This window comes from Tamandua tetradactyla, chromosome 10 (assembly GCF_023851605.1).
Source record: "Tamandua tetradactyla isolate mTamTet1 chromosome 10, mTamTet1.pri, whole genome shotgun sequence".
In the NCBI taxonomy this organism is placed as follows: Eukaryota; Metazoa; Chordata; class Mammalia; order Pilosa; family Myrmecophagidae; genus Tamandua; species Tamandua tetradactyla.
The window spans coordinates 48,025,511-48,038,537 of record NC_135336.1 but is presented as its reverse complement, the minus strand read 5'-3'; the positions used below and the strand labels follow the sequence as shown (position 1 = coordinate 48,038,537).

The following is a 13,027-nucleotide window of genomic DNA, read 5'->3' as shown; positions in this document are numbered from 1 at the left end:
CATTCCCAAATTACTTATTTAATACCATCATACAGCTTCAAAAAATATAACTGTCTGGAATTCTTTCTGGATTATTTTGTATATCTAAAAGGAATATATTCATGGCTTTAGCAAATCATTATAGAGATGCTCATTTGCCAGAAAGGAAACTGAAGCTAGAAGTACTGGTATTTCTCTCTACATGAAAACCATCCAGGATTAAATGAATCCACTATATGTAGAGTTCTGTGCAAAAGTAAAGAAGTAACAGACTTGGCCCCAGACAAGGAAAGAAAACAAACACTTTTTCAATTCCTATCTGTACTAAGTGCTATGCTAGACACATGTATGTTATCTCATTTGGTACTCTCAGCAACCTTGCAGGCTGGCATTCTTACTTTTATAAGGGAAAACTGAAGTTCAGAAGGGTTAAGTTGCCCTTCCTAAGGTCTCTCAATCCAGGCCTTCCTGGTTCCAAAACCTTTCCCTCTCAAGAAGTTCCTTATCCAGCCGTGGAGATAAAGTACATAGAATGAGAATGACATTATGAGGTAGTAAATGCCAAAGACCAGATAAGCCCTTGATTCAGAGTCCTCCAGGAGTTGAATGAGGGTGAGATTGTTATGGTGGCTAGACTTGGCAAGAAAGGCTTTATAGACTAATAAGGTCTTTTTTTTTAAAACATGGGCAGGCACCAGGAATCGAACCCGGGTCCTCTGGCATGGCAGGCAAGCATTCTTGCCTGCTGAGCCACCGTGGCCCGCCCCTAATAAGGTCTTTAAATTGACCTTTGAAGTTGACAAGGATTAAAGTAGGCAAGGAGCTATGAGGAAAGTATTCAGGAATGGAAGAACAGCCTGATCAGAAGGGCCAAGCAGATACATCTGATATTGAGAGAAGACAGTGAATAGATAAGAGGGTGCTGAGGTTAGGAGTTCCTAATATATTTAGACTTCCAGATTCAAATCTAAGATCCAGCAGCTTATCAACTGCATGAAACTTACTTAACCTTTTCTAGGTCTATTTCTTTATCCTATAAACAGAGATAATAGTAACTGCACATAGGATTGTGAAAACAAAATGTCAATAAAGAGTTCAGCACAATGAGTGTCACACCCTAAGCACCCAGTAAGTACTAATTATTATGTTTATTAGAGAGACCAGCTTTTTGGCTTCAAGACTTCATGAGCTGTAGACTTCATGAGCTGTAGTAGGTGATTCAATTGGAAAGAAAGTCAGATTGTGAAGGAAGGACCTTGAAAAGTAAGCTGAGGATTTTGGATTTTGTCCTGTTTTCATAGAAGGGTGTTGAAGATTAAAGTATGGATAAAGTATTCACCCTCATTCTGTGAGTCACAGAATTGGGAGAGACTGGCTGGGCATCAGGAAAGCTCAGGCACAGACTCAGTTTGGTGCCCATCTCCCTTACAGCACTCAGTGAAAAGATTCACCTCTCCCCTTCCTAGAATTCAGATGATTTCTGTGTCACCAGATCCCTCTGCCACAGGATCACCCATTCCTCTATTTTAAAAAAGAGAGAGGACAAAGAAAACAAAGCTATCCAGAATGTTGGAATGAGATTTTGTACAGAGATGCAGGAACTCAATGCAGAGGCTTCTTTCATGTGGAGAAACCATTTAAGGAGCTATTGATTTTTTTAAAAAAAATACTAATGAAAATAACTTTTACTTTTTGATTCTGATTGGATGATTGGTTTAATATTCATTAACCATGTATGTCACAGGTGTTAGACTACATGCAAAATGTTTAAAAAGAACAGACTTGGTGCTCTAGACACTGAAAATCTAACAAAGCGAGACTAATTTCACATAACTCATTTTATGTAGCTGTTTATGACTTAACAACATGTTAATATATTTGATATAGTCCAATGAAGCACAGTTTCCAAGCATGCAAAATTATCCCATGTCATTGGTGTCTGAATTGTGTTGTTTTAATTTAATAATGAAATGATTTTTCTCATTATAAGAGACTGTGAAAGATGCAAAAGGTACAAAGAAAATAAAAATCACTTTAGAGAAAATTCCTTGTGAGTCAATATTCGAATATATTTCCTTTCCTCCTTTCTTCCTATATAATTATTTATTTTTATAAAGTGAACATCATACCGTTTTTCCACTAAATATGTCTCCTGATGACTTTCCTTGTCGTGAAATATAGTTTTAATTTTTCATTCATAATAGCTACATAGTATTCCATTGTAAGGTTATATTGTTTATTAGCTATTCTACTATGGTAGGATGTTCAGGTTTACAGGTTTTGCAATTATAAGTAGTATTGCAGTGATCATCATTGTAAGTAAATGTGTTTAAGTGTCTGATGTTTTTATTGGAGTATATCATAGAAGGAAAATTATTTTATCAAATAATAAGCATTTGAAATCTCTTATATATTGTCCAGTTGCCTTCCAGAGAGGTTGTACCTATTTGCTCTCTCACCAGCAAATTTTTAAGGCAAATCTATCAATCCATTGTCATTCCCAATTCATCATTTCTACTTTAATTTTTCAGAGGGAGTTTTCAATAAGAGACATTTAATTATAAGAAGCATGAAAAAGTATTTTGGACAGAGAACAAAATAGTGAAATAATTTTATTTCATTGTTTTGAGAAAAGAGAAGGAGGAAGTGCTTGCAGGGTAAAAAAGGCCTCAGATACCATTTCCCAGTGTAACTTGTCAGCTTAGGGCAGAGAGAGGAACATGAGGAATGGGAAAACCTGATTTTGTGCCTGACTCTGAGCCCTGTAAGGACTAGACTGTCCTTGATGTCCCCTGCAACCCTCATATTCCATAATTATCTTCTATATAGATAGGAAAAGAGAAGGATCAGAGTCCTTAAGTGATTTACAGTCTCATCAAAGGATAGAAGACTTTGAATAGAGCCCATTCATCTTAACTCCTTTTCTACCTAAAGTTAACTACCCATCTCTGTCCCTGTCTTTCTGTCTGCTCTACTCCTTAGAGTCACACAGATGTCCTAGGGTTCAACTCTTTGAAAATCCACTGCCCCTAAATGCAGGATACAACTTATCAAATAATTATCAGGAATGAGAGCTCACTGTCTGGGCTTCATGAGATGGAGGTTTGGGATTGATTCTTTGCTAGCATATGAACATTTAATGAGTTTAGAAAGAATAGTTTCTCTGCTTTCCTCAGAATCAGTGATAAGATTACGAGGAGAGCAAGTCTCAGAATGCTGCATTTGTTTTCTGTCAGGCCAGGGCAGCACTTAATGTACAGAGGATTAGTTGCCAGGAGAGAGGACAGCAAATGAGGCAAAAGCAACCAAGAGAATTGAAAATCATTTTAATAAGCTTGTGTTATGAGGTCTTTACTGTAGCAACTTTCTCCTTGTCTCTTTCAGGTGGCCTTAATTTGATCCCCTTAAAGTTTCTGGTTTTTGACTGGAACTGGAGAGATCAGAAGTTGAGAAGACTGATGGACATTCCCGAGGTACTATGTAACCAACAATTGCCTTTAATCATTTTTTTTTCCAATTTGAACTTGAGTTCAAACATTGTAATAAAAGTTTTTGACATAGGAAGCTGATGCGTTCTGGCTTTTGAAATGATTTCTATCTTTTAACTCTGAGATAACTAGAATTTTATGGGACTACCTCAACCCCTTACACATAATTGTATCCTTTCCACATGTATTATAGGAATTGGCTTTGTTTCTTCATCAAATGACCAATGGCTTCTGCCCCTCCAGGGACCACATCTAAACTTTTGAGAGACAGGAAGATCTGAAGGCATTTTTCCCAGTCCTTTTTTTTACAAACAAAATTATCTTTGTCTTTCATCCTGATATGTGTACTTTTTTTGAAGGGGTCAGAGGGGCACAAACTTGCCTCATCACTCACATCTCCACATTCCCAAAGAACTACTTTCTTAATTTAGAGGACTATTTTGGTCCTGCAGGATCAGGAAATTTTTTAATGTCTCAGTGAATTAAAATTGAATGGTTGAATGCCTTTGTGGGCAGAGCATCAGAATGCAAATGCATCAGCTTCCTATGTCAAAAACTTCATGTATATGTATTTATACATATACATAAATATATATAACAATCCTTTATCATCTTATTGTGAAAAAATTTTTTGCCACCCACTATGTTATCATGGGGCTAATTTTCCAATACAGCTTGATGCCTCTAAATAGCTGTTGGAGAGAAAGGGGGTTGGAAAGAAATAAATATGGCTGCCAGTCACCAATCAGGAATAAATCATGGGAGTACTGTTGAAGAGGCTCCTCCAAACTTGCTGAATGAGTTAGTTTGCCATATAAAACTATGTGCCTAGAATGACCAAACCTGATAATAATTGATCACTGAGTTATATCAGACATCAATTCAAGTTAGAAGACAATTTGCTTAGTTCCCCACTTAGTAGCATACACACCCACATACACACACACACAAACACACAGACAGTCCCCAGAAATGACTGGGTTTTTTAAAAAACTGATGGAACCAATTTGATGTCAGGCAGACCAGGCCATATTTGGTGGTATCAGTTATAATGTTAAATCTAAGTAATGTGCCATTAGTTTTCAAATTATAATAGTAGTGGCAAAAAAAAAGTATTCATCATCTGTAGTCATTTTTGTTATATTGATGTCATTATCAGCAGTCATCATAAGGCACAAAGTCCTATATTTAAATATTGTGTATAATATAGAAATCACACCTGGGATAGCTTAAAAATGCTTTGATATAAGATTTTATTTTTAATGACTGTAAACAAAAGACCACTTTAATGAAACTGATGTTTTACATATTATCTCTTCCATTACTTATATTTATTTCACCTCTGAATTAAATGTGGGTTTAGGACTTCTGTGTTTTCTCATTCGTACCATAACAGCTGCAAAAATAGCAGAGTCCAAATTGTCAAATTTGTTCACCAAGACTTATCTCTCTTGATCTTACTTTTTTTTTAATTTCCTTTTTTTATATAGATAAAAAAGGAGGTTTTTGAACTTCTGGAAATGGGAATACTCAGTCTGTGCAAGACAGAATCTTTGAAGCTGGGCCTTTTCTAAGGTTGCATCTGAAAGAAGATTCCAGTCTAAATGGTGGAATTTGTAGCTCTCTTTAATGACTGGCACATTGGGAATACTCAGTAAATATCAGCTATTATTTTATTACATTTACTGTATCACCAAGTGGGTCACTGGAATATTTGGCTGTGGGGATTATTTGACAGAAATGAATCTTTTTGCCAACTCTTCCTTGTATAATAAAGTATCACCAGTTTGCCTGTGATTTTTATGGAGCAGACTGAATTTTTCTCTCACCAACTAACCTCTGATGTGATTACAAATGTAACCATACAAAACACAGCACTGTACTACTGTTTTATTTACTTTTTTCTAACTTTTATTTTGAAATAATTTCAGGCTTACAGAGAAGTTGCGAAAATAGAACAGTGAATTCCCATATACCCTTCACCCAGCTTCCCCCAAGTGTTAGCATATTACATAATCATAGTGCAATTAGCAAAACTAAGAAATCAACACTAGTATAATACAATTAACTATATTACAGACTTTGTTTGGATTATACCGGTTTTTCTACTGATGGCATTTTTCTGTTCCAGGAGCCAGTCTGTTATCTCACATTATATTTTTGGTTGTCATGCCTCAAATCAGTGAGCTTCTTCAGTCTTTCATGACCTTGATAGTTTTTTGTTTATTTATTTATTAATTTATTAGAGCAGTTGTAGTTTTTCAGAGACATCATGCAGGAAGTTAAAAGTTCCCATATACCCCCTCTCACACAGTTTCCCTATTGTTAACATTTTGCGTTAGTGCAGTACCTTTGTTACAATTCATGAAACAATATTTTTATAATTTGCTACTTTAGCATACTGTTTGCATTGTGTTATGTGTGTATGTAGTGTGTGTGTGGTAACATAAACAACCTAACATTTTCCTTTTTATCTCTTTTCAAATATACAATTCAGTGGTGTTAATTATATACACAAAGTTACACCTTCATTCCCATCATCTATAGCCTAAACTTTTCCATGACTCAAAGCAGTAATTCCATACCAATTAACCATTAACTACCCATTCCTCTCCCACACTTCGCCCCTGATAACCTGTATTCTAGTTTGTCTTCATGAATATGCATATTCTGCTTATTTCATATAAGTAAGATCATATACTATTTGTCCCTTTGTGTCTGGCTTATTTCACTCATAATGACTCCAAAGCTCATCTGTGTGGTTGCATACATCAGAACTTCATTTCTTTTCATGGTTGAATAATATTCCATTGTATGGATATACCACGTTTTGTTTATCCATTCATCTACTGGTGGACACTTGGGTTGCTTCTACTCTTTGGCAATTGTGAGTAATACCACTGTGAACATTGGTGTACAAATGTCTGTTCAAGTTACTGCTTTCAGTTCTTTTAGGTATATACCTAAATATGGGATTAACTTTTTGAGGAATTGCCATACTGTTTTCCATAGTGGCTGTACCATTTTACATTCCCAGCAACAATGGTCAAGTGTTCCTAATTCTTCACATCCTCTCCAGCACTTGTTTTCCCTTTTTTTTTTTTTTTTTACCAATGGCCATTCTAGTGGTATGTGATGGTATCTCACTATGATTTTAGTTTGCATTTCCCTGACGGCTAATGACTTCATGTATTTCTTCATGTGCTTATTGGCCAGTTGTATATCTTCTTTGGATAAATGTCTATTCAAAATTTTTCCCATTTTTAATGGGGTCATGTGTCTTTTTGTTGTTGAGTTGTGGAAGTTCTTTATCATTTCTAGATATTAGGCCCTGATAAGATATATCTGATAAGATATATTATTTCCAAATATTTTCTCCCATTTTGTAGGTTGTCTTTTTACTTTTTTGAAGTCCTTTGATGCCTAAAAGTTTTTAATTTTGATGTAGTCTCTTTTATTTTTACTTTCGTTGCTCACACTTTTGACGTAAAGTCTAAGAAACCTTTCGCTAACATAAGGACCCGAAGATGTTTCCATATGTTTCCTTAAAGGAACTTTTTTTCCTTTTTTTTTTAAATTTTAATTAATAAAACCAATCAACATACAATATGAACATTCTTTTTTTATCACATATTTGTATATTCATCATGATCATTTATTTGCATCAATTCAGAAAAAAAAATAAAAAGAAAACAGAAAAAAATTCATACATACCATGCCCCTTACCCCTCCCTTTCATTGATCACTAGCATATCAATCAACTAAATTTATTTTAACCTTTGTTCCCCCTATTATTTATTTATTTTTAATCCATATGTTTTACTCATCTGTCCATAAGTAGATAAAAGAAGCATCAGACACAAGGTTTTCACAATCACACAGTCACATTGTGAAAACTATATCATTATATTTTCTTAAAGGAGTTTTGTAGTTTTAGCTCTTATGTTTAGGTCTTTTGTCCATTTTGAGTTTATTTTTATATGTGGTGTTAAGAAAGGATCTACCTTCAGTCTTTTGCATATGGCTATCCAGTTCTCCAGCACCATTTATTGAAGAGACTATTCTTTCCAAACTGACTATACTTGGCACTTTTGTCAATCAGTTGGCCAAAAGTATGAGGATTTATTTCTGAACTCTCAGTTTGATTTCATTGGTCTATATGTTTGTCCTTTTGCCAGTTTCATGCTGTTTTTATTGCTTTTTTTTTGCATGGGCAGGCACCGGGAACCAAACCCAGGTCTCCAACATGGCAGGCTAGAACTCTGCTTGCTGAGCCACTGTGGCCCACCCTTTATTGCTTTTTAATAAGTTTTAATATTAGGAAGTGTGGGTCCTCCAACTTTTTTTTTTCCCCTTACAAGGTTTTGGCAATTCAGGGCCAATTTACCCTTCCATATGAATTTGATGATTGGTTTTTCCATTTCTGTAATGAATGCTGTTGGAATTTTTATTTGAATTGCATTGAGTCTATATATCAGTTTGAGTAGAATTGACATCTTAACAATATTTAGTCTTGCAATCCATAAACACAGAATATCCTTCCATTTATTTAGGTCTCCTTTAACTACTTTCAGCAGATACAAGTTTTTCCATACACAAGCCCCTTACATCCTTAATTAAATTTATTCCTAGATATTTAATTTTTTTAGTTGCTATTTTAAATGGACTTCTTGATTTCTTCTTTACTAGCTCATTACAAGTGTACAGAAACACCACTGTTTTTTGCGTGTTGTTGTATTCCACCACTTTGCTAAATTCATTTATTAGCTCTAGTAGCTTTGTTGTGGATTTTTCAGGATTCCGTAGATAAGGGATTGTGTCATCTGCAAATAGAGTTTTAGTTCTTCCTTTCATATTTGGATGCCTTTTATTTCTTTTTTATGACTCTGACACTTTTAAAGAGTACTGATAAGGTATTTTTTAGATTGTCCCTCAGTTTGAGTTTGTCTGTTGTTTCCTCATGATTAGTGTTTTTAGCTAGAATACTACAGAAGTGATTTGTCCTTCTTACTGCATAATATCAGGGCTACATACTGTCAGTGTGTCTTAACTACTGGTTCTGTGAACCTTGATTGCTTGGTTAAGGTGGTTTCTGCCAGGTTTCTCTGCTGTAAAGTTGAAAATTTTTCCCCTTTATAATTAATAACTATCTTAGGGAAGATACTTTAGGTTTTGAAAATATCCTTTTTTCCTTAGACTTTTGCCCGCTAATTTTAGCAACCATTGGCAGAATTTACTACACAGTTACTACTGTAATGATTTTTCCATTAAGCTTATCCCTTCTAAATTTATTAATTTGAATCCTTCTATAAGGAAGGGCTGTCCCTTTTACCAGTTTATTCATATCACTATGGACTAATGGATATTTATTATATTCTATGGGCTATAATTCAATGCTATTGGTTTTTATTTTGTTGCTCAAATTCACATTTTACTCATTTAATTAACATTTATCAGTTACCCATTATATGTAAAACATTGTGTTTAGGCCTTTTGGTTAAATAGTCTGTCATGTTTTATCCTAAAATAGTCCTATAGGAGAAGTGTTATCCACATCTTGCAGAAAATGAAACTGATCCTCAGAAAAAATACACATTGTTTAAGGAGAAAAACCAGAAATTAAACCCAGGCTTCCCATATTCATATCAAGGACATCATGGTTAACTATTTGGGGACTCGAATATATACAACAAACAAGAAATAATAGAGCAAGCAATGCCTTTACTGGTATATAAAATTCCACATTCAAGTCCTCATTATGAAATTGTAAACAAGACTAGCAACTCAAACTCCAGCAGATCACACATTCCCACACACCAGGGACTTACTGCTCCTCCACTATTGGGAGCTGAAACCTGCATAGAGTAGAATGGGTTCTGTTCTTTAAGGCCCTGATTTGAGCCAATAAGTTAGAGAAAAAGGAAAAAATTGCTACAGAATGAAAATTTATTTCAAGTTATAGCTACCTTTATCCCTATTATTTTCAACCCTTTAACCCATAATATGTGAGATGTTCTTAAGCAATGGAAGAAAAGAAAATGAATCATATAGCTTCCAAATACAGGCATTTAACTACCTGTCAAGTGACATGACTTAGATTAATCTAGAAAAAAGCACCAAGCATGTTCATATAAAAGGACAGATTTCCAAATTGAGAGATTGCCGTCCATGATGTCAGAATTCATGCTGATCCAGTAAGCCACTATTGATTTACCAAAACCAAAAAAATGATGCCATCGTAGACATTATGCGTATATATAAGTATGTGTATGTGAGTCTACCTACACATATATACCCGCTTCCTGATTCTGCATATCATATTTAGTGCACATATACCCCAGCAGTTAATAGGAAAAGCAGTGAAATATGAGGTAAGCCTATTTATCCAAGATGCCTGGTAATGTGTGAAGAGGTTATCTACACAGTGATTAAAAAGAAATCACTCTGAATTTTTTAATGCTATCACAACTGCTAACAAAGTGTTGTATCACTATCAGTCTAGAACGGTGGTTCTCAACCTGGGAAAACTTCTCCCCACCCCCCATCCCATTGACCTTTACAATGCCTGAAGACATACATGGTTGCCACAACTGAGGGCTACTACTGGCATCTAGTAGGGTGTTGCGACTGGTATATAGTCGTAGAGGCCAGGGATGCTGCTAAACCTTCCTACAATCCTGTAAGAGAACCCCCACAACAAAGATTTATCCAGCCCCAAATGTTAATAGTGCTGAGTTTAAGAAACCCTGTTCTAGAAACATTGAAAAGCAGAGTGTTTGAAATATATTTGCCTACTTGGAGTGGGATTTATATGGAAGTGAGAAATAAGGTAAAAATAAAAGTACCTGTAAAATGTTTATCAGCCTATCTCTCAAGAATGCTGCCCCAGAAATGTTTTCACTTACAGCATGTGAAGTTCCTTTTAATTGGGGATTTGGGTTAATTTGGCTTTGCTGTTTTACAAAAAGCCTAATAAATACTGCTTTTATTGGCTTATTATTACTTGTGCAAGGTGTTATCTGCAGTATAATCTCACCCAAGGTTGCAATAAGTACCTAGTCACAAACCTGCATAATATTTTGTAGGCCAACCCAGCACATATAATCTAATCTCAAAGGCTGTTACTGCCTGTTAAACCCAAGCTCTTGACCATATTTATTTAGCAAAACAAATAGCAGTCATGAGCTAGAAGCATTCACTATCACCTTTTCACGAAAGGCTGTCTGATACCAGCAGTCCTACTAGTCACGCCCTCCAAGCCAGGTTCAAATAGCATGCTGAAAATTTCCCCTTGGGGGTTTTGTTTTTGTTTTTCCATTTTGCAAGTGGGACACTTTGACGTTTGAGCTTGAAATCTCCTGGGGTAAGTATTTGTATTTATTTCCTATTCTTTTAAATTAGGTGTATTTGCCAAAGTCATTGTCTTATTAAAAATGAAAATAATCCAGCATGGTTTCTTTTGCCTAAATTAATTAGAATGAAAGGTTAGACATCCACATACTACCTAATTCAAAAAATCATGATTCTCTTTCCTAAATGCTAGTTTTAAAAGAAGAAGTAGGGCGAACCATGGTGGCTCAGCAGGCAAGAATGTTCGCCAGAGGACCAGGGTTCGATTCCCAGTGCCTGTCCATGTAAAAAATAAACAAAAAATTTTAAAAAAGCTACTGTTAAAAGAAGAAGTAATTGGGTGGGCCACGGTGGCTCAGCAGGTAAGAGTGCTTGCCTGCCATGCCCAAGGACCCGGGTTCAGTTCCCAGTGCCTGCCCATGTTAAGAAAAAAAAAAAGAATTAATAATAGCCTGATGAAAATGATATTAGTGCATTTCTAACAACTGAAAAACCTAAAACTAAACCATTATTGAGATATTGCATTGTCATCTAATCAATTATCTATCTCCCCCTTCCTTTTTCTTCCTTCATTTATGCTACTCCAATGAACTTGAGAAAAGTTTAGGAGATGTTTTTTAATCTACATTTTCTGCTAGTCTTATGGAAGAAAGAATTAGAAGCTGCTCAGATTAGACATCTATGTACTGCAATTCCCTGTTTGCTTCTCTCTTCTTCATTAATCACAAATAGCAAAGTTGGTTGTAACCTGAAAGGATTTTTGCAGCTTAGTTTATGTTCATGTTAGTGACAGCCACATTTGGAAATAGCTGACAGCCCTAACTTTTTTATTATTATTAATCTCTAAGGATTTAGTCAAGTTCTTAAAGATAAGTCCACTTTTCCCCTTTCAGGAAAGGCTTGCCTTGAATTAGTCACCACATCCCAGAAATAGTTCATCGGAACTGCTTCCTAGTGTCCCCAAATGTTGGTTTTCCTCCTAGGCATGGCAGTTGGCACAACAGCGTTTTTGAACCTAAGTAAAACAAAGTAGCTGTGTGAGGAGAGCTATGCCTCTAACGCACACCAGATCTGTTTAATAATCCCAGGAAGCAAAGACTTTGTAACTGCAAAGGAAGGCTCACAGAATTCTTAATTCTAATGTTACCATTATATGATATCACTATGAGTAGTAATCTTCTAAATGTCTCAAAAGAATATCTGAATCCTCTGCAGGACCAAAATGGAAATGAAACTCAAGGATAACCTGTCCAGATTGCCGGATAACACCGCCATGAAGCAGCAGCAATTGCCCGCCTGCCACTTTCATTTCTCAGCCACCAGAATCCTCACTGCCTTTTTTGCCATAGGAGCACTCTGCCTTGTCATGGGCATCATCCTCATATTGTCCTCAAAGAGTGCCAAGACAATAGAGGTTTGTCCTGTCTTATTTTTTAATGCAGCTTCTAAGAATAAGACTATATAGGGGAGTAGTTCTCAACAGGGAACCAGATGTGACTGAACCATCCCTCTGCAGCTGGCAGGCACAGCCACACACAGTGACAGAGACTACGTGTGGTGACTTTATTTATCCTGACTTCCTCTCAAGGACAGTCATTCTCACAATGGTCAGTTCAGCTATAATTATGTGCAAGGACCTGGTAAAATCAGAAGCTTTTTATGCTGACAGAGGACTGAGCAGCAGTTGACATAAGTGGAAAGAAGGGGCATGTGGTGGTTTGGATCTGTGCACCCCAGAAAAGCAGGTTACTCCATTCCTGTGGATATGAGCTCCTATAAAAAAGACCTTTTGAGGAGATTACTTGCTAGTATGGCCCAGCTGAATCAGGATGAGTCTTATTCCTATTACTGAAGGTCTAATAAGGAAGGTCACAGAGAGAGAGAGAGAGAAAGAGAGAGAGAGAGAAAAGCCAGAGGGACCAACCAGAAACTGAAAGTCAACAGAACCCAGAAGAGAAAGAAGCCAAGAGAGGCTGCCAGGTGCATTGCTATGTAACAGAAAAGTCAAGGATCAAAGTCACAGCAAACAGCCACACACTGTCACAGAATAAAAAGCATCACCTTGATGACAACTTGATTTGAACTTCTCCTAGCCTCAAAACACTGAGCAAATAAACTCCTATTGTTTAAGCCAGCCCACTCCATCGTATAGGTTTTGGCAGTGAGGAAACTAAAACAGGGCACAATGCCAAATAACTGCCAGATGCCCA

At 36.1% G+C, this 13,027-nt stretch overlaps 2 protein-coding genes across 12 annotated transcripts in view; both read left to right on the top strand.

The window, feature by feature from the left end:
* Nucleotides 1-5,264, top strand: part of CMSS1 (cms1 ribosomal small subunit homolog) — a 458,243-nt gene extending 452,979 nt beyond the window's left edge. For all 10 annotated transcript variants that reach the window (XM_077118620.1, XM_077118614.1, XM_077118612.1 and 7 more), the window contains 2 exons: nt 3,364-3,452; nt 4,958-5,264. In XM_077118620.1, coding sequence (XP_076974735.1) covers nt 3,364-3,452; nt 4,958-5,041 — 173 coding nt within the window. In that variant the 3' untranslated portion in view covers nt 5,042-5,264. The remainder of the gene's footprint in view (nt 1-3,363; nt 3,453-4,957) is intronic.
* A 5,202-nt stretch (nt 5,265-10,466) lies between these two features.
* Nucleotides 10,467-13,027, top strand: part of LOC143648474 (cell cycle control protein 50C-like) — a 48,075-nt gene continuing 45,514 nt past the window's right edge. Inside the window, exons 1-2 of one of the 2 annotated variants that reach the window (XM_077118601.1) lie at nt 10,467-10,830; nt 12,033-12,231. In XM_077118601.1, the coding sequence (XP_076974716.1) occupies nt 12,040-12,231 (192 nt within the window). In that variant the 5' untranslated portion in view covers nt 10,467-10,830; nt 12,033-12,039. Of the gene's footprint in view, nt 10,831-11,971; nt 12,232-13,027 lie in introns of those variants that run through there. The other variant, XM_077118602.1, reaches the window with a different exon arrangement.